General features: G+C 40.3%; 1 protein-coding gene across 4 annotated transcripts in view; it reads left to right on the forward strand.

Annotated features, from left to right (window-relative positions):
* UTRN (utrophin) overlaps nt 1-22,126 on the forward strand; it is a 366,839-nt gene that overhangs the window by 232,069 nt on the left and 112,644 nt on the right. For all 4 annotated transcript variants that reach the window (XM_084513507.1, XM_084513506.1, XM_084513508.1 and 1 more), the window contains 2 exons: nt 2,173-2,345; nt 8,797-8,953. In XM_084513507.1, coding sequence (XP_084369633.1) covers nt 2,173-2,345; nt 8,797-8,953 — 330 coding nt within the window. The remainder of the gene's footprint in view (nt 1-2,172; nt 2,346-8,796; nt 8,954-22,126) is intronic.

Consider the following 22,126-nt stretch of genomic DNA (forward strand, 5'->3'; position numbering starts at 1 on the left):
AAGGCTGTGATACATCAGCATTCATTACCCTTAATATCAGTCCCGTTTGTTTATCCATCAGCTGGCAGGGCTTTTTCTTCCTGGAAAGTTGAAATCGGAATAGAGGAAGAGAAGTTAATTAGCAAAGTTGATTCTTTGAACTGAGCTGTCACAACATGGCCATCACAGATGGGACTCAAGAATGCGCACAGCAGATTTGCGGTGCCGTAATCAATGTAACATGATGACTGGCAAATACAGGAATAAGACCTGTTTTCAACGAAACATCATTTTGAACTGTTAAGCATGCATATCCTCTCGCATGTAATCAAAACTAGAAGGTTTTATGCAGGTTCTTAATAGCATTCAAATGAGCACTGTGATTGTAGAAGGAGGTTGGAGGCCAGTTGGTGATGTAACTTCAGAGAGGCACAGAAATGGACTTGGCATGGCCAGACTCCTGTAGTACAGATCAGTGTGCAATTAAAATTGAATCTGCTGTCTGCAGTTGCATCTCCTGCTGTTCAGAGTTGAGCTGGTTTTCAGCGGGTCTCCCTGCATGTTTGAGTCATAAGGTCAGGAGCTGCAGATGTTCTCAGATAAGCATCTGATTTGCCTAACTGCTGACTGTGCTGTTATCGTCAATCACTTCCATTTCTGTTTTTCATTTTAAATGTCATTACTTCTGTATATATTCAAGATGGTGTTTTTTTATCAGCATGGCTTAAAGACAGCAAAAGTGTCTTTTTACCTGTTTTTTATTGGTGAAAAAACAGGCAAAGAATAGGTAGCTGTCCAAAGTCACATAGCAGCTCAGCTGGAGAGCTTCACTGATAGCTCCCCACCCACCCGCAATCTTTTTCTCCCCCTGCTTTCACTGTCTCTCCTCTGTTCACCTCTCCAGCTGTATCCTTACTTATTTTTTCATTTTTCCCTAACTGATAAATGCTTTCATGCTATCTCAGTTTCATAGCAACTTTTCCATTGCTTCCAATTATCAATTGCAGATGTGCAAGCAGCCATTCTAAGATGTGGGACTATGTCTTAACGACAGGGAGGTACAAGAATCCTTTCCTGCTCCTTATGAACAGATGGAAAGTACTGAGGGGTTGTCTGGAAAAATAAAATCCTTTAAAGGATTTCAGTTATTGAATTTCTTCCTTTGAAAAAGAAGTTTGTTTACATCTGCATCAAGTTTCTGTCACAATCTTTGCTGATTAATTCCATTGAGACAGCTAGTACAGCTTCTGGCTCTCTAAACATTTACATTTCTCTATTAGGGCATACAGAGACGTACAGATGCTAGAAAGCATCAGTGGTGATACAAGGGATTGTCTGATGCTATTATAACATGTTTTAAAAATAATACTTCACTTTGTTAGATGCAGACAATGTCTGTAATGTGTTTCTTGAGGCGGATGAATAGGAGAATAAATTATGTTTTTGGAGAAGAAAATGTTTATTTTCAGCAGGGAAGAGAAATGAGCAAGCTGAACTGAAATTACAAGCACTTTTTCAGATCAGCACTTAATACATAAATCAGATTATGATACATCACACCATTTTATGTCTATATCCCTATATGTTGTTGGACATGGTATACAACAGCTGAATTGTAAAAATGGGGTTGCTGTAGCTATATATGTGTATATATGTATATATATGTAGCTATAGTCATTCAGTTGCAGTTTAGAGACGTCATTTTTAGATAAAAGCTTTCATTGCATGGCTTAAAACACTGTATAGAGTTTGAATTTGACTGCTCTGCATAAAGTTTCTGTAGTCTTATATTTCAAAGAGGAAAGAGACAGCAGAGCTAAAGCTGCAGCTGTGAACTTCTGAGCAGGAGAAAGATTTCCAGTGCATTTGCAAATGTTGCACTTGGCGGAAATGTGTGGGAAACAAGAAACAATGAGTTACCTTAATACAAAAGACAGGCAGAGAACATAGTGTTTATAGCTGTAAATGCTGTTTCAGAGTCAAGGATGACTTTCAAACTCCTTTTCTTTCACTAAAGAAAGCGGGACCTTTTATAATGATGTTAATGGTATTGCAGGATTTCTTTGCACATCCTTCCAGAGTTGCCCAAGAAAGTCAGGCTATGTGCTCTGTCCAAGAGGATAGGAATACTAATAGGAATAAGCTTTTCCTTAATTTACTGAAATAAGATGTCTGGACTTGTTGATATTTCAGGACATCCAGGCTGAAATTGATGCCCATAATGACATCTTTAAAAGCATTGATGGAAACAGACAGAAGATGGTGAAAGCCTTGGGAAACTCTGAGGAAGCTGCCCTGCTCCAGCACCGACTTGATGACATGAACCATCGATGGAATGACCTGAAGGCGAAGTCAGCTAACATCAGGTAAGTAATTACAATGTCAAGACATGAATGGGACAGATTTGTTTTCTGAAAGGCTTGAGAAATTTCACTGCAGCACTGAAGTGAAATCTCCATTTTCTTCTGTGAAGTACCCCAAGCACAGATGTAAAGAGTTGGTGCATTAGCTTACCGTGCACGCTTAACTATTTGTTCCCTCCCCAGAGCTGTGCAGAGGTAACTTGCCAATCTGTACTAAATGTTCCAGAAAGTATGTTGAATCTTTCCTTATTTTAAATCGATGGCAATGTCAATGAAGTCATTCTGTGAATCTGCAATTACCTGAGGAGAAATCAGGGTTTTGTTTTTTCCACCAAAATGAATACCTTAGTAGGATTTGTATCCTAAGTATTTTCATCTGTATTGGTGGTAGATTTTTTTTGCCTGCTGCTATTCCACTAAGAAATGTTTTAAAATATGTATTCATCAAGCCATTTACAATTTTTGACCCTACCAATGCCAAACTCCCTGATGCCCATCCAAGTGTACTCATTGTTAAAAACTTTATGATGTCATTTTGGAAGTAGACATTACCATATTCATTAATATGAATAAAATTCCATATTACAAGTAATTACATAGAAAAGTATTTCTGGAGCTTTTAATTGCTACTGCCTGCTTGTTGATTAAAGGAGACTGTTCTTTTAATAGAACAGAACAATGTTAAGCATTCATATGAATTTTCCAAAAACCAGAAAAATGAGTTGAGTTTTGAATTCAGACACCAGAGTTGGAAAGAGGGGGGTAGAAGGGAAATGTGACATTTATTTTTCATCTCCACTTACCCTGTCACCAGCCAGCTAAACAGTTATGTGTAACTGGTGGGATTTGCTGAATGGAACCTCATAGACAGAGCTTGACCTAGAAGAACCAAGCAATTTGGCATGAGGGTTTGCAAATACTGGCCCCAACACACGACAAGTAGTTTAACGCAGGAGCTGTTAAACTTGGGCCTTTATGAGCTGTACTCAGCTGTACAAGTCAATGTGAGAGAGAGACCAAAACTTCATAATACGTTGTTATTTTAGTCATCAACTGCACGTTCTAGCAAGAACAATTGCCTGTCCTGTCCTAGGGCTGATCATAGTTTGGGAGAAATTCATGGCTGACAAAAAGGCCTTCAAGGCATTCACCACAGGCCAGTTGTTAGTTCCAAGGCAGAGACAACAATTGTGCAGTGAATGCTCAGTTTAGCCACTTTTCTGAATAATGATTTGCGTTTTCACTTTGGGTAGATAGGGAGCATACACCCCTCTGGGCAGTGCTAACGTTTGCACTGTGTGCATGGCTCTGCTGATCCCTGCAGTGCTCCAGGGCCACGTGGCACTGAACTACAAGCAGAAGGCAGGCGGGGAAGAGAATAGCGGAGTAAATAGAAGTAAATTAACCTTTCAAATCTGTCTCCTCTGAAAGGAGTGCAGCATTTCTGAGTACATGTACTTTTCCCTGTTCTTTGATTGCAGTTCACTTTTCTAACTTGCACAATGATGAAAGCCTTCACAGGGAAGTAACAGGGCCTAAAACTGGTATGAAGTCAGTGTGTTGATCTGGCTGTTTGCCTTCAGATTCTGTTTTCTCGGTGCATCCTGTTTCAAGAATGATTTGGAAAGCAAAACTGTATGGATGAGTCTTGTGAGAACAAGTATGTAACCATGTTAGAGGCTAGGGCTGACTGAAAAATCTTTTTTTTTTTTTTTTTGCCTTTAGCTCAGAATAGTGCTTCTAAATGAAGATTTATCTAAGTTTATTTATTTATTTGTTTTTAGGGTATTTTCAACAATGTGTACATTCTGATTGTGTTGATTTTTTAGCTGCTGAAAATGCTGCTGTCCCTTAGGAATAGTGTAAGACTTTCTTTATCACTTCAGTCCTCAGAGGTGATGGTGCTCATCACTACACCGACTTTACTTCCCTGCTACTGGAACTAAAGGGAATTCCAGGCTGAAAATGCAATGCTCTTGTGACATACTTTTAAATGTGTGGAAACTACTTAAACTATGCTTGTAGTGACTGTGACACCACCAGAGAGGGCTCTCCTTAAAATTACTCAGACTTATTAACACTTCCTTCTTTTTCTCTGTGTTGTGTTACTCCCAGGAGGAAAACAAAGCTGCAGGTTTGTTCAAGTCTGCATTTTGCAGCCAAATGCTGAGAAGAAACCCTTCTTCTTGGGTGGGAAGGTATCAGCATTTGGGGGAGGTATTGCAGAAACTGGGAAGGATTCTCTATATTCAGACCACCCACCAGTCTCTTTTATTCCATATGTTCCCTTCGTGCTCAGCAGGAAAAGTGTTACCTAAATAGTGGAAACAAAAGCTGAGGAGGTCTCCAGATGGGGAGGGAGTCTCCCAGGGTCGTTAGAAGGGGAGTTGCTGCTCTTCTGCAGGATCTTATTCAGCCTTAGCAGAGCAAGGGTGTTCTCAGTCTGGTCAGCTGGATGAGGGCATATGGGTTTTTCAGGCTCAGCCAAGATTTCCATAGGAGCGTTTCTGATGCTGTCTGATGCTTGGGAAAATTGCTGCTCCAACCAGTACTCAAAACTGGACAGTCATCTGGTACAGAACTGTCTTTTCATCAGAGCAGATCCTAAGCCACCATTTGACCTGGCAAATCCGTAGAGACTGCCAACTCATTTGTCATGTGAACACAAACACCTTAAAGCTTTGTTTTTGCAGACCTTGTTTTGGTAAAAGCACCAATCCCAAAACAAGGGCAGAAATCTTATTTGGAACTGGAGAAGCCCAGGAAACAATTCAAAACTCCAGCATAGTTTATTGGCTCTAACTCTTTGAATGGTTTGTATCACTAATGTAAAAAGTCTACAATTGTGTAAGCCACTAAAACTAAAACACAAATTGGAGCACATCTCGCCTCCCTCACTCCTGTGTAGCATTTGCTTTGAATGGAGTTTAGTGAATGCCTGTCTGCATGTCTCCCCACTCCTCGGGAGAACTGAAGGTTTGTGGCTGCTCTTCAGCTGTCACTGCGGCATGCCACTTCTATGTTCGGTATTACTGCTTACAAGATTAGCAAAACAACAGTCAGGAACAGTCTATGCTGATGTGATGTCTTCCTCTGTGTGCACTTTTTTTCTCCCTTAATTTCTTTCTAACATTTCTGAAGAGATGTTAACTCATTCTGTGTTCAGAGAGAGGGATTTTAATGTCCTGTTAATGCAGTTGGTTTCCTCACCACTCTCTACTCCTTACTGCTCTAACCCCACTTGTGCTGGATGTGGAAACCATGTGCTGGTGATGTTTTGCTACTGTTATTGCATTGGCATGTATGTGGGCACTCAGTAGTAGTAAATTACAGACCATTTAATCTGGTGTCACATGCCTCATCATTCAGGTTAATACCAAATTATTTTTTTCACTATTAATATTATTGCAGTGTATGTTAAATTAAGTGAGCCACCCTTAAAGTGCCTTTTAACTAGATGTAGGGGTTTCTTTTTCCCCCTTACAAAATTTTAATTCATTCTGTATACAAGAATTCTGCTCTGCCCGGAAAGTGCCAGGTTTTAGAGGTGAGAGCTGCTTAAATGTACTAGATAAAGTAATAAGTCACAATTAATAGAGATTTTACTATCAAATGCACAGAAGGCTACAGATATAATTTTTAAAATGTTGATTGCTGAAAGGTTTTGATTGCTGCTAGAAATCCATAAAAATGCTTTCTCTTCATAACAATCTGGATCTAACAGCAAAACTGTAAATTTAGTTATGGGCTGCCTTGGCAACGTGTCTCCTCTGCCTGATTACTAGGGAGTATTATGCTGTGTTCACTCCCAGAAAGGAGGGCTGGTGCTGTTGAGTACCTGACATGGGAGGGCAATGTGTGAGCGACACTGCAACTTTCTGAGGGCATTTTTGATGGCAAGTGAAACCAGTTTTGGAAAGGAGAAGGGAGATGTTGGACGTGGACCACACCATGCTGTTGGGAGCATGATCCTGAGTGCATCTGGGAACTGCAGGGTAGATTCAGTGTTGAGGGAAAAGATACTGGTGACTGCAACAAGGGAAAACTTCCATGATGCAGGAAGTGGCAGCAGTAGAACAGCACTTCTAGCAAATAGTTTATATTTTTTCCCATGCAGTTGCTTAAGTGCTTTCCTGAATGGAGCAAATAATAGGTTCCTCTTCCTAAAATTAGCTTATCCTTTACAGAAAGAATTTGTTGGGTTTCCCTTTGTCTATTCCCATTTCCCTGGACTGTGTTTCTTGGTTAATTTCCTAGTATCCTGTCGTGGTTCCGCTCGAGTGGGCAGTCGAGCTCCACCACAGCCGCTCTCTCACTCCCCCTCCTCAAAGAGGAATGGGGAGAAAATATGTGAAAAGGGGCTCAAGGGTTGAGATAAGGACGAGAAAATCACGCAATAATTATTGTAACGGGCAAAACAGACTCGGCATAGGGAGATAGTAAGATTTATTGCCTATTACTAACAAGCGAGAGAAGTGAGAAAACAAAGGAAAAAGCAAACCAAAAGCACCTTCCCCCCATCCACCCTCTTCCACCTCCTCTCCCCAAGCGGTGCAGGGGAACGGGGGAATGGGGGTTATGGTCAGTCTACAGCACTTCTTCTCTGCCGCTCCTTCTCGGTCACTCTCGTCCCCTGTGCTGTGGGGTCCCACCCACGGGATGCAGTCCTTGATGAACTGATCCGGCGTGGGCTTCCCACAGGCAGCAGCTCATTCAGAACTGCTCCAGATATGGGTCCGTACCACGGGGTCCATCCCTCAGGAGAAAACTGCTCCAACCTGGCTCCCCTACGGGCAGCAGCTCCTGCCAGGTCACCTGCTCCTGCGTGGGCTCCTCTCCACGGGCTACAGGTCCAGCCCGGAATCTGCTCCGGCAGGGGTCTTCCACAGGCGGCAGCCTCCGTCAGTGCAGGGCCACCTGCTCCACCGTGGTCTCCTCCACGGGCTGCAGCGTGGAACCCTGCTCCACCGTGGTACTCCATGGGCTGCAGGGGGACATCCTATTCACCATGGTCCTCACCACAGGCCGCAGGGGACTTCTGCTCCAGCGCCTGGAGCACCTCTCCCCCTCCCTCTACACTGACCTTGGCACCTGCAAGGCTGTCCTCTCACTCCCGGCGGCTGTCTGGCGCAGCGTTTTTTTCCCTGTCTTAAATATGCTCTCACAGAGGCGCAAAACAACATTGATTATTGGCTCAGATCTGGAAAACAATGGGGGCCCTTCCCAAACATGGGGCAGCTTCTAGATCTTTCTCACAGAAACCACCCCTATGGCTCCCTGCTACCAAAACCTTGCCACGTAAACCCACTACAATCCCTACAAGGTCACAACATAGTGTTTGTCTCAAAGTAAGCCTTGCAGCACATCACCCCTTCAGTCCAACTGCTGTCATATCAGTAGCAAATGTTCACTCAAATGCCATTTGAGAGAATAATACAATAGAAGGCAGGTGAACAGGGAGGTTTGACCCTATGACCTTTTGAGGTCCCTTCCAACCCCTACAATTCTGTGATTCTGTGAATGTTTCACCTGTATTAAAAGATGTGAGTTACAGTGAATCAGGAAAAAAAAAAAAAGTTCAGAATAGAAAAGACCTAGGAAACAGAACAATAGTTCAGTTCACTCATCTGTCAGAAGCAGGGCACAAAGGTGCAGAGCTAGTGTCAGTGTATACTAAAAAGAAGTTAGCTTATACCAGTAAACAATTTCTTTCACCATGCAAGTGATAGAGTAGAGAGAGCTAAGTGCATGTTAGTCTCAAATGGGTCTGTAACATGGAGTGACTGGAGTAAAAGTGGGGTTGCTGGCCTTTATCAAGTATTCTGTGTAGCTGTCCAGGTACTGCAGGGAGGAGCTGTCAGGTCAATGTATTCCTGAACATGATAGAAGAGGGTATTTTGGAATCTGGGGGGGTTGCTGAGTTAACTGGGAGGATGGATTCACACTATTAATTCTCTAGTAATTCTTCATTGACTAAAGGTACTGCGTTAAATAATCTGTGCTACTGACGTGTTCAGCAGCATGGTTAATTTACTGTTGATGACTGCTGGGAGAATTTGTTGCTTTTGGTGCTAGAGATTCAGGGTCTTGGCATGAAAGACGTGAGTCTTGTGGTGCCCTAGCTTACAAAATGATGCTTGTACTTTGTGCGCTGCTGTGGCAGAGTCACAAAAGACAGTATTTCTTTATGTTGTTTGGATGCTCGGTGTTCAAGGCTTTAGGTCATATCAGGTGCATGTTTGTCTGTGTTCCCACATTTTTCACCTGCTTATTTTGTTTTTCTGTGCAAAATGATTTGAAGTAGAATTTTGTTTGTTTTCAAACACATCAAAGGTCCTTAGCATTTAAGCATTTGAAATATTCCTGTCTCAATGGTAGAGCTATTTTATTTATTACAGTCCCTTGGTTTTTGTACTGTTCAGGACTTTAAGGATGCTTTTATGTTGTTTCACAGGGCTCACTTGGAGGCAAGTGCAGAGAAATGGAACCGATTACTGACATCCCTGGAAGAGTTAATCAAATGGCTGAATACAAAAGATGAAGAACTTAAAAAGCAAATGCCCATTGGAGGGGATGTTCCAACTTTGCAGCAACAGTATGATCACTGCAAAGTAAGTTGCATAACCTTTATAGATATGTTTCCTACTGTGAATAATAAAATGAGTCAAATTGAATATAGGAGAAATGATGAACACTTGATCCCACCCAGTATTTAATTTATAAAAAAACCCAACACACTGTTCTAGGTCCCCGCTCCTTCTGCTCCTCCACTTGCCCAGTAAAGCACAAGTGAGATACTGTCTTTGAAATTTTATCAAAAGAATTTCTGATGAGTATTTTCTGTCCAAACACATTTTTGATGTATTTCTTGATGGTTTTGGACTCCTGTTGGGTAAAACTGTCATTCTATAAGTAAAGTTAAAGGAGGTTCACGAAAGAAAGAATTGAACAAGAACTATAAAAGAAACGTTGAATGTAAATTCAATAAGATGATATAAAGTGATTTTCTCCATATTACTAGACTGTAATAGCAGCCCTCCACCCCATGCAGATTCATAGTGCAGTCAAAACTGTAAGAACTAAAATTTACCTGTGCCTTGTACCGTTGTAAACCAATTCTTTGTTTTTACTAGTTCTTTGCCGTTAAGGATATGGTTTAGTGGGGACTGTTAGTGTTAGGTCAGAGGTTGGACTTGATGATCTTGAGGTCTCTTCCAACCTAGAAATTCTGTGATTCTGTGATTCTGTGTGATTAATTCATAAGTATTTTTTGACAACAAAAATGCTACATCCACAAAATATCTTCATCCATGTAAAGTCTATCTCACCAACTCTAATTCATAATCAATTTATGATGTATTTGCTGTTGACAGATTCATTCTAGTAAAGTTTGTTCCATCTTGTCATATTTTTTCTTCTGTATGGTGTAGAGAGGGGAAGAACAAATGCAGCTTTATGTAGCTAATTGCATAACAACTGTATTCCCCTCCACCAATACAATGCTGATATATTTTCTGCTGTGGTATTTATAGAGGGCAAAAACTGGATTTGGGAAAGCATTTAAAAATACAGGAAAATACTCTGAAGAACTTCAGAAAAAGTAGCCTGACATGAGCAGTACTTTTGAGACTTTACTCTAAAATAGATGAACTTAAGGAAATCTGCATAAGCTTACCCTTAATTTAGTATTTTTAAAATAGTTATTAGCATAAACTCAGGATCTTTGTTTCCTGAGAGTTCATCTTTTCCTGTTCTTATCCACTTAAATCATTATGCTCTGTTAGTAGGCACATCTGCTGTGAATGTTTTATAATGGTGGATTACTAGTGCAGGAGAGCAATCAAAGTCTGGAAAAGATCCAAAGATGTTTTAAAGGAGGTCAATGGGAGATGATGGATGTCTACAGTTCATTTTCTAATGACTTATTTGTTTCTCATGCTAGAATATCATATATGCATGATAATAACAAATAATACTGCTATAGTGTGTCTCATCTGAAGATGTCAAATTGTTATGTAAAAATGATAGTTTTTATAAGTCATTCCAGAGTAGGAAAATGTAGGAACAAGCATGCTGGGTGGGTCGTTTGGGTCAACAGTGAACTGCAACAGTGAGAAGGAAAGAGAACTTCTAGGTTGTTTAATCCTTATGCATAGTTTTAAAGAATAACTCTTGTTATATATTGATAAAATTCTAATAAGTACTTTCAGGGGTTTTTAGAGATTATTCGTTCACATTTCAAAAAAGCAATATTCTTGCACTATCACTGAGAAAGAATATTGGATATCGGTGTCCCAGCCCAGTATTTAACATGACATTTATTAATGGCCTACAACAGCACAAAGTTAATGTGATTCTGATCATTGCTTTGTACCTATGCAAGCAATAGCTCAGTATTCAATTGCACACATATCTCAGATGAAACTGGACAATTACTTTCTAACAGTTCATAGTATCATAGAACTGCTTGGGTTGGAAGGGACCTTAAAGGTCATACAGTTCCAACTCCCCTGCCCTGGGCAGGGACACCTCCCACCAGACCAGGCTGCCCAAAGCCCCATCCAGCCTGGCCTTTAACATCTCCAGGAATGGGGCATCCACAGCTCCTGTGGGCAATCCGTTCCAGTGCCTCACCACCCTCAGAGTAAAGACATTCCTCCTAATCTGTAATCTAGATCTCCCCTCTTTTAGTTTAAAACTGTTTCCCCTTGTCATGCCTCTATCTGCCCTTATAAAAAGTTGTCCTCTTTTTTTTTTTTTTATAGTCTCCTCAGTCTGTACTTATGTCTGCGATTGAACCCAACCCAGGTGCAGCACCTTGCACTTGAACTTGTTGAACATCATTAGGTTCACATGGGCCCTTCTCGTGAGTTTGTCCAGGTCCCTTTGGATGGCATCCCTTCCTTCTGTTTTATCCACTGCACAACTCTGCTTGGTGTCATCTGCAAACTTGCTGAGGGGCACTCAATCCCACTGTCTATGCTGTTGATAAAGATATTAAAGAGCATCAGTTCCAAGATGGGCCCCTGTGGATCACCACTTGTCACCAGCCTCCATCTGGACATTGAGTTATTGACCACAACTCTCTGGCTGCGGCCATCCAGCCAATTCTTTATCCACTAAATAGTCCACCCTTCTAGAGATAAGAGATAAGGATGTGTGGGACAGTGTCACAGGCCTTACAGAAGTCCAGGTAGATGACATCAGTTGGTCTTCCCTTGTCAGCTGATGCTGTCACTCCATCATAGAAGGCCACCAGATTGGTCAGGCATGATTTGTCCTTGGTGAAGTTGTGCTGGCTGTCTTGGGTCACCTTGTCTTGCACGTGCCTTGAAATTGAGCCAGGGGAGGTTTAGGTTGGAAATGAGGAGACATTTCTTCTCAGAAAGAGCAGTCAGGCATTGGGATGGGTTGTCCAGGGACGTGGACATCAGTGTCACTGGGGGAGTTCAAGGGAAGGTCGAACATTGTGCTTAGGGACATGGGTTAGTGGCTGGTAGGAGGATGGTTGGACCAGATGATCTTGGAGGTCTCTTCCAACCTTTATGATTCTATGATTCTGTGATCTTCCCAGGCATAGAGGTGAGGCTCACCCATCTGTAGTTCCCTGGGTCTTCCTCTTAAAAAATGGAAGTGATATTTCCCTTTTTCCTGTCACCAAAGACTTCGCCTGACTGCCAGGACTTTTCAACTATGATGGAGAGAGGCTTGGCAACTTCATTAGCCAGTTCCCTCAGGACCCTGGGAGGCATGTCATAAGGCCCCATGGACTTGTACCTGTGTTCAGTTCCATCAGATGGTCTCAGACCTGTTCTTTGCTTACAGCCTACAGGTCCAGGGACCTTAGAGACGTGGGCAGCCTGACTGCCAGTGAAGGCTTAGGCAAAGAAGGTGCTGAGTACCTCATCCTTCTCCATGTCTGTTTGTTACCAGTTCTCCCCCCTCATTTATGAGAGGGGGCACACTCTCCTTGGACTTTATTTTCTGACCTGTAGAATCCCCTCTTGTTATTCTTTACATCCCTTGCCCAGCTCAGTTCCATTTGATGGCATCCCTGTGCTCTTCCCAGCCCACAGGTCCCTGCTTCCACTGCCTGTGCATTTCCTTCCCGCTCCTCAGTGTGACCAGCAGGTCAGCCAAGATGGTTTCCTGCCTGTTCCTGTTATTTTAATAGGAACCAAGAGATTCTCCTACATCATGTGGTATTACTGTGCCACGCCAAATGGGAACTTTTAAGCAGTGGTGTTTCACTTTCTATTGAACTGCTGCTTATTAGTCATTACCAGAGAAGGGAAGCTAAACTGCAGTTGGCTGCTGATTTGATTCTCCGTGACAGAGCTTCACGCTGATTCTTAGCAGGAACTCTTAACTCAGCACTGAAGCTGTAGTTTATTAATTAACTACAACAAGGTGAAAAGTTGTGTTTTTTCATGTGGAAAGTGAAAACTGGAGGAGAAAGAACCAAAGCCCTCTGCAGGTCCTTCTCCCTCCTCCCCAGTTAGGATGTGAAATAGAAATGTCTTTGTGTAACATCAAGTTTTATGCCTGCTTTTTTTTTTTTCAAAATCGTCTACCAAATCTTTCCTTTCAGCAGATTCTTTGTAAAAATAACTGTGTGATTCCACTCTGGCAGTCCCTCTGTGCCTTGTGTTGGGATCACTGGCTGGTGTCACTTGCATTGCCTTTAAGATGCCGCTTTCAGTGTGTGTCCTGTGTTAAGTTTTCAGAGGAGACTTTGAGGCACAACTGTACCAGATAAATATTGCAGATATGACTTGATTTCTCACTCTCAGGGGTACTCCCTTTATTCCTCCTGTCATCAGCAGCTGACCAGGCACTTTAAATGCCACGTTTCTTTGCCCACACTTCTTCAAATATTAAGCCTTCTCAGCATTTCACACTATCTGCAAGATTTACTTTTTATCAGTCATTTTTTTATAACCCCAAAAGAGCTTCAGCAGCACGAGTCAGCTGGTGACTCCCCCGCACAAGGGCTGGGTGCCTCTGCTCTCCCATTTCTTCTAGTTTCACATCTGAGCTTTGCTTTCAGATTGTCGTCATGCAGATTGAGCAGTTTAATACCTCATTTTCTCTCCACTTCTCTGTGATCCCTTTGCTCTTATTTCCAGCTTGCTTACCTGATCTTGTCCTTGCTAGTACTTCAACATGTAAGTGGTGAAATATTGGCTGAGCTCTTTAAGATGCAGGCCCATGATATTCTCATTTCCTGTCCTTCATTTTTTAGGGCCCTCAATCTTTCTCATCTTAGCATTGCTCTTTGCCTCTAGTTACTCGATAGTCATTCTCCTTATTAACCTACATTTTTTTCCCCTCAGTTACATAGAATGATGTCTTGCTTGCTTCAGCTTAATGGCACTAATCTTATCGCTCTTTTCCTCTGTTAGAATCTCCCCCGCTCAGCGCTTGGCTTCAGTGGTGTTAGATAAATAAGTACAGTATTATGTGACAGTTTGGGTTAGCTCACATTGTTTGTGTGCTGCTGAGATCTGTTTGGACAGGAGGAAATAAATTGTTTGCAATTTGATTTTTAAACTTGTTTTTGTTTTAAATATCATTTCCCAATGCCTTAAAAACAAACATTACCCAGAGCGATATTGTTCATGTGAATCAGGGTTAGAGATTTAGCCCAGAATTGCCAGATTGACTGAAGTCTTTCAGGATGTAGCAAATATTTATAAATATTTTGTACCAGTTTTTGGGCTCTTCAGCCCAAGTTCTATTACCTATAGGTCTTAGTCATATGCCCTACGAATTGCCAAGCTCAGTCAGTGAGCACAACCTGTCTGGAAGTGGAGCTGTGCTCTGTATCTTGGAGAGGGCAGGGTAAGAGGAAACTCATTTAAAGAAGGGACCTCAAATTTTCTGTTTAGACTATTCTCGAAATTTCTTTGTCCTTGAGAGCGGGCTGTGCTGTCAGTCCCAAGAACAGTGGAAAAATCCCGAAGTGCTTTGTATAAAAGAGTGTTGGGACACTGAGAAGTTTTAGATGATTTTTAAGCTCAAGTAGTTCTGTATGAAGTGTACCTATAGCAGAGGATGTATTCACACTCAGCTGTGTGAAGGTGCTGACAAGGGTAATGGCTTATAAGGAAACGAAAATGTAGGCAGCTCCCTTTTCAGAGTTGATTACCTTTTTTTTTTTCTTCTGAAATTCCAGTTTCTTGTTGTTGTTTGTCCTTACCAGCTTAGGTGTTTCTTTTCCATTCTGTTCTTTCTCAGTCTTCCTCAAGAATATTCATGTAGCATTTTAAAAAGTGCGATGCAAAACTGTTCTTATCAGCTGCATGGACCACGCCAAAGAAAACCAAACCAACCAGCCACAGAAATTAAATAAAAGCAAAACAAAACAAAACAAAAAAATCCCTTATGTAGCTATTTTATGCTGCTGGAAAAGAAAAGCTACAAAACTACTGTGGAAAATCAGCCTTAGGTCTTTAGAAGTACCTGGAGTAGCATCTGTGTATCAGGGAACATGATGCAGATGCTGGCACCTTGTTCACTTGGAGATGTGCTGAGAGCTTCACATCTCACTCCTCCCATGAAACTGTTCCAAACTGTAACTTTTTGAAAGTGTTGGGTTTTTTTGTTTGTTTGTTTTTCTAAAACAGAAAGATGGACAAAATGACAAAGATCTGTGGTTTAGGTTTCAGTGAGAGAACAAGAAACTTTTCAAGTGAAGCAGAATGGGTGCCTTCTCACATAAATCCCGTTGGCATCTGTCTGCATAAATGAACAAATGTCTAGCTAATACTAAATAATGCATGCATCTTGAATCACAGAGATGCTTAACTTAGCTTCATTTGAGTTCAAAATGAATTAGCCAAGGACCTGTGAATGTTTGAATGATAATTTTATGTCTATGGTTGGATAATTAAGATAGTCATCAAACTTCTGGGGGTTGCTGTCTATGTATTTCTAGTTTCAAATTTGCTTTGTTAAAGCAGTCAGATTATCAAAAGTTGGAAGTATTTCTTTCTGCTTTATTTAACTATTTCCACTTTATCAAAAATGTTAGTACAGCTGACTGAAAATTACTTTCTACTTGTTATCCCTTCAGGTTGACTATAATTGCATTGTTCACTTTACCAGCAGGAAAAGTCTGTGAGGAGAAAACTTTTTTCTAGCCTTAATTTCTTTGTGCTCTGTTGGTGCACCTGCCTGACTTCGGGGAATGGGTTTAGCCTTTGAATTAATTCCTGCTTAATTATTCTAGACTTGTTTTTCTTGGCTATTTTCTGTATTATAATCTGCTTCCACGACTCTTATTGTTAGAAATTTCTAATCAAAACCGAGTATTTATGATATCAGTACTGCCCTACTCTTTGCTCTAATTTAGTCTAGGAAGGGCTGTAATTTGTTGCACATCTCATCTCATAAGGCATGAGGCATGCACAAAACTTGTGTGAGTAGAGGTGGTTAGACATACAAATTTTGAGCTGTGAAGGGGTGAGAAAGGAGAATTAAGTAGCCTGTGATTGGAATAGGAGGATTGGTGGTGTCTTTTGTTGCAACCTGCTCCAACAGGCTAGGGTGCAAATGTAGTGGGAGATTCAGTGCTCTGCACCACACTACGTGAGGTAGCTCTTCAAAGTTAAGGATGTGTCTTTAACTGAGACTATTTTCTTTGAGGTGTGTTAAAGAAGGAAGAGGTGGAAATTGTGGGTGGGAATGCTTTGTTACAAGGAAGAATGTGGTTAATGTTTGAAGTTAAATAAAGAGTTCTCAAATGGACCTGACTTAAAGCCACTGCTCACTAACGATTAATCGGAATTGATTTATGTGTTATGTGAATGATCGAGGTGTGTATCACTGCTCACCTGGACTATTTCTCTGAAAGAATGATGTGTGAACAAAAGCATGTTGCAAAGAATGAAGTGTTAAGTTAGGATGTCAGTGCAATGTATTTTTAACTTTGCCAAAAAGTGTTGCTTCTGGCTGTATTTCAGCTAGTTCCCAAAAGTGCAGTTGTCTTCTGATAAGTCAGGGAAGTTGCAATGGATCAGTGCTTAAAATAATAAATAACCTGGATAATGAAAGAACAAAATATTCTGTCAAAAGTGCAGAGAAAAGCAAGCTGTCTTGCTAGGGAAAACAAAACAAAACAAAACAAAACAAAAAACACAAAAACAACATCAAACACTTTTTCAATAAAGTAAATAAAATATTTTTGTGATATTGCTTTTTTATTACTTGTTGATATAGGTATATATCAGTATATCCATCTTGTGTTACTCTTTTATGAGGATCCAATGTATATTTTGTTTTAAAGAATCCTATTTAAACTTTGAAGACATTACTGAGTCTATCTCAAGCCACTAAATAAAACCTGTCCTTCTTGGAGGTTTACAGTTACTATACATCAGGGAGGATACTCTGACATTGTTGTGAAGGGAAATGTGTGTGAAAGAAGCAGGAAGAGCAAAGTGATCAACATTGCTACTACATTAAAATGCTGTGATGAGTCCAGTGCCTCTTTCTCTCGTATTTTCTTCTATCTCATCCCAAAAGACCACCCTGCTTCCATCCTTATCAGCAGTAGCCTTCGGCTTACCTAAAACCTCAGAGCAATTTGATGTAGCAGGATGTACCAGATCATTGTGTGATACCATTCCTGTGTCTTGAGCTAAAAGACCATGACAGCCAGTGGCCTGACCTTTCTAGGTGAGCCATGACAGAGTCACCATTCCTGGGGGTGTTCCAGGAAAGGCTGGACGTGGTGCTTAGGGACATGCTTTAGTGGGCAATATTGGTGGTAGGGGGACGGTTGGACCAGGTGATCTTGGAGGTTTTTTCCAAACTTAATGATTCTACGTGCTTAGCCAGTGAAGGTGATGGAGCACAGGCATAGTGGTGACCCATTCTGCAGTCAAGCTGTGGCTTTGAAGCTTGGGTATTGTTCTGTCAGCATGTATCTAAACTGTTTGAGTGGGAACTGGCTCTTATCTTACTGGTTCAGAAAAGTCCAAGATGGTTCATGGATTCTTCATTCTTAATATGGACAAGGCTGTGTCAGAAACTACATGTTGCCATCACATTATTCATGAAAGAGATCACAAGTTGAGGATCATCTGTGACCTTTTTGAGGCTTGATTACAGGGATCTTTCTGGGAATGCTACCATAAGCTATAACTAATTCATGTAATGTTAAAAATAAATGGCTCCTATCTTCTACATTCTTTGACCCCAAACTCTTTCTCTGTACCAGTTCTTTTAAGTAGGTTTGGTGCTCTTGTTTGTTTCTTGATGTTTTTTGTTTTTTTTTTTTAAATTGTTTTTCAATTCTTTGACTTGAAGTTCCCATTTCATTAGAGTCACATGCACTTAAGCATACAAAAAATCTTTTTTTCTGGACCCGTGGTTCATCTATTACAGTATATTTTTTTCAATGGTGGCAGTAGATGATGGTACTCAGAGAGCGTTTCATTCTGGCTACTGTGGGTCATCTGTTCCTCTTCTACTTCTAGGCAGCCACATCACTGGATGAAAACTATATATATCCTTGTTAGTATATCCTTGCCTCTTCTTTTAGTATCTGTTTTGGACCAGTTTCCCATCACTATGTCTAACTTCTTGTTGTATTTGCTGTTATTTTGTCTCCACAACTACTTGTGGCAGATAGATGCCAAATGCTTGCAACCAATTCTGTTTACACAGAGAATTAAAATTCTGTGTGCCCCAAACAACAACAAAACCCAACAAAACTTCTTTAAAATCATTTTTCAACTGATCTCCTTCTAGGTTTGAAGTTTCAATGGCCTTTGTTCGAATATTGTTGGATTCGATGCATGACAATTCTTCACTCACTTTTTCCAGTGCCTTCGTGATTTGGAAATGTTGTCATACCTTTTTTGAGCCTCTTAACTCCTGAGCCTTTTTAATCTCTACCCATAAGACAGCTGTTGGTCATCTCTGTGCAATTTTCTGCCTCCACTATGTCCTTCTGGAGGTATGTTGACTGATACTGCATGAGATATGCAACATGATGAGGTTGTACCAATGTTTTATATTTACTTTGCTTTTTGCCCTGCCATTCCTGATGATACTCAACACTTTACTGGCTTTTTTTTTTTTTTTTTTTTTTTTTTTGTTGCTGCTGCATATTGAGCAAATGATTTTAGAGACTCACAAGATCTTTTTTTTCTAAGTTGCCAGGAAAGTGGTCAGGGACTTGAATTTAGTGTATGCAATTTGAAGATCAGATGTTTCAATTGCATTAAAAATGCTAGGTATTACCTGAAATCTAAGGATATCAACAGATGAGCTCTCACTTTGTTTTAATGAATTGGACTGGTACAAGGAAGTGAAGTAGGACGTTTCTCTAAATGTAAATATTTTTATTTTTTTTTTTTGCTGAGGTCTATTTTTTCAAAGGCAGAGAGTAAGATAACAAAAACAGAACAACAGAGATTCCCCAAACAGCACAGAGGCAGCAAATCTGTTTTTCCAACTGCAGAGAACCAGTAGAGAGCCACTATTATACAGTGATCTTTGCCATATTTTTTCAGGCACTCTCATAACCTGTATGAGGTAGAATTGAAAACTATTCATCCTGCTCATGCCTTTTCATGTTGAAAGTGGTTTGAGATGCTTCCTCCATAATTGCAGTCTTCTCTGGTCTCCTTTATTTTTTTTTTTTGTGATCTGTTGTTGATAAATTGGACCAAGTAAGAGAAGACATACTGTATTTAGCAAAGCTGTTCACTTGTAATTCAGGGTGTGGAATTGAGTTTACAGGGATTAATCCAAATCTTTTAAGAACCCCTTTACATAACTCTTTTCTTCATGAATACTGTGCAAGTGCTAGAGAGTTTTATTTTCTTTTATTGTGTGTTCCCAAGGGATGAGTTCCGCCTCTGTCACAGTTCTGGAGAACAGGTGCAATGGTTTATTATTAAACATGCAATAAGAGAAACTCTGGTGTTGTGTTAAAAAACAAAACAAACAAACAAAAAACTTCTGAAACTGACTGCAGTTGCCTGCATGGACTGGCAAAGAATACATTTTATTTTCTGTCAAGGATATTGTCATCTGGATCCTACTTCTTGTTGCTGCAGGCAGACTCTTTAGAGGAGAAGAATATTTATTCTAGTTAACTCCTGAACTATTGGATCCTCAATCCCTTGTTATTACAGCCAGTAATCCACCCCAGGAACATCAGCAATAAATTGGAAAAATTGCATTGCCATGGCAGCTGCCCAATCCTTTTTTTCATGCAGATTCTTGAGATTAAATGCTAGGCTTAGAAATTTATGTAGAAAATAGGGGAGGGATTTTTGTTGTTGTTGTTGTTATTGTATTTGCTATTTTGTTTGGTTCCTCTTTTTATTTTTATTTTCAGAAGAAATGAAAGGGTAGAGAGTGGTGTAATGGCCAAGGCAACTTTTCAGGGTGTGCGTTTTTGTGTTTACAGGAACTCTTAACCTCACCTATTAGGTGTTCCTCCAAAGTTACCAACCATCCCTATCTTCTGACCTAGATTTAGTGAATTTCTCTCATCTAGTTAGGTTAGTCTGAGGGACTGGGAAAGTATTAGGAACATAACTTCAGAAAGCAAAGCTGCTTCCAGTACTGGTCTTTCAACTTGAGCAGCCAAAAGGTCTATTAGCCTAAAATAGTGCTTAAGGATTTGGAGCTTTCTTTTCGGGAAAACTGCTGAAACTTAGGTTTGTGCTAATATGCATTCCCTGCAAAGTTAAACGTTGTGCTTCAAAAAGGTATCATGCTGTTAGGAGTCCCACTTTTGCTAAAGGTCCTTATGTATGAATTGCACTTCTTTTTCTTTTGATACTCTTGTATTATCCAGTTACGCTTGCATCTGACCCATTTATTGGGCCTCATGCACATGTAGATCCTTTATTTGAGTCATTCCGCAAAGTTAGCTTGAGCTGCCTTTTTAGATGAGGAATCCCTGTATCAAGATGCCCACTCATTCCTCAACTCTATCTAGATGTGCAGTCTGCTTCTTTTTAGCAGATGACTTTTTAATCTGGCGGATAACTGTGTGGGGAAAGTTTCAGTAATCACCAAATAATGAAAAAGTATGACCAACGTCATTAACTTTAAAAATGAGTTTTAAACTCTTCAGTGGAGAATAATATTTATGCAAGCTGGTTGGTTGTTATGGGGAAAAGAAGGTAAGTTTTGTTTGTTTCTTGTAATCAGATTTGGAACCTGTGTCCTTGTATTATGGGGCCAGTGCCATAATTTCCTTTTCTGGCATCACTTAAGGTATTGTCAGTGCGTTGTCCATATCAGAGAAGACTCATGGTTGTCTGATCATCTGCAGTTAGGTACGAGTTCAGGGCCTGATAGATCTGCAATGTATCAGACATTCCTTACAAATTTACTGTGAGCAGTTTTTTTTAATGGATGTTTTACTGAACGCTATTGAGTGCAGTTTAATTTGGTTTCAAGGTGGCTCTTGCTTCTGTTTTTGGATTTAGGTGTTTTGGGGTTTGGGCAGTGTGGTTTTATTTATGTATTTTATTTGTATGTTTTTTTTTTGTTTTGTTTTTTTTTTGGCTTCCCTTTCTATAAAGAGCATGGTGTTGTCCTCATAATCGCCCATTCATTACCAACCAGCTATCTCACGTGCTTGGTTGCCCACTGTCTAATTTACTCCCCTGTAAAGTGTCAGGATACTTTAAAAGCATCCTGTACAAAAGCAAGGATTTCTTGAAGGTCCTTCCTATTTGGTTGCTTAATGATGATGTAACATTATGTCAGGACTGATGGCGAAGCAGCTGTTTTCTAAAGTGCTTGCAAGTGCTGTGCGCTCACGGGCTGGGAAAGCTTTGTAGCCTGCTCTGCCCCAGTAGTTATGTGTATGGTAACATGTGGCGTGAGCAGCCTCTTCTGGTCCCTCAGTGAATGAAGGGCAGCCATAGCTGTACTTTGCGGTCATCAGATACACCGTGATGGAGCTAATGACGGATGGCTGTCTGTCGGGTGCCCCTATTGTAACCCCTCTGTCTCTGCAGGACAGATGTGAGGTGCACATAGGAAGCCACATGGGTTTATTGGCCTTCTACCTGGTGTGGGCTGTTATTAAATGAGTGGGCACAGCCCAGACAAAGGAAGAATATTCTAAAGGTCTCATCAAAGAGCTATTTTTAATAGTTGCTGATGCTAATATATTTTAAACTACAATTTTCATCTTCCTTGTTAAATGAATGTGTAAATAGAAAAAATGATTTGTGCCAGTGCTTGGTGGTCTAACACAATAAAACTATATTTTCCGATTAGTTTCATAATGTTGTCACTGGCAATTTTGCTTTTGCAAACAAGTTGTTTTATAAGTTTTAGAAAAGTAAACTAAAGCCATAAATCATTAGGTAAACTTTGTTATATTTATTTTCACTTTTTTGAGTTTATACATTTCTTCTATACTACTAAGTTTTCAGTTGATAAACCCTGAGACAATGAATGACAATATGACTTCCTCTCCCCTTGAAGCAGCTGGTTTGCAACTTGAAGAATGTCGGAGATCCTAAGTATAATACCTTGATCAGTGAAAGGACCATGCTTAAGATTTTCATGCAGTTGGTAAAAATATATGCTGTTATAAATGTGTGATTCACTTGGGTGTAAATTAAAATTTTCTCTACCAACAGAGACTTTACTGATTCAATCACATCATTACCTCTAGTGGTACATTTTCATTAAGTCAATGAAACAGGTCAGCAAGAATTTAGGATTAATAGTAACTGATGAGAGAATAGTAAAGGAGATGGTTTTAAAGACATTACTGACACAAGTGCATC

The sequence above is a fragment of the Aythya ferina genome (genome assembly GCF_964211825.1).
Source record: "Aythya ferina genome assembly, chromosome: 3".
Classification (NCBI taxonomy): domain Eukaryota; kingdom Metazoa; phylum Chordata; class Aves; order Anseriformes; family Anatidae; genus Aythya; species Aythya ferina.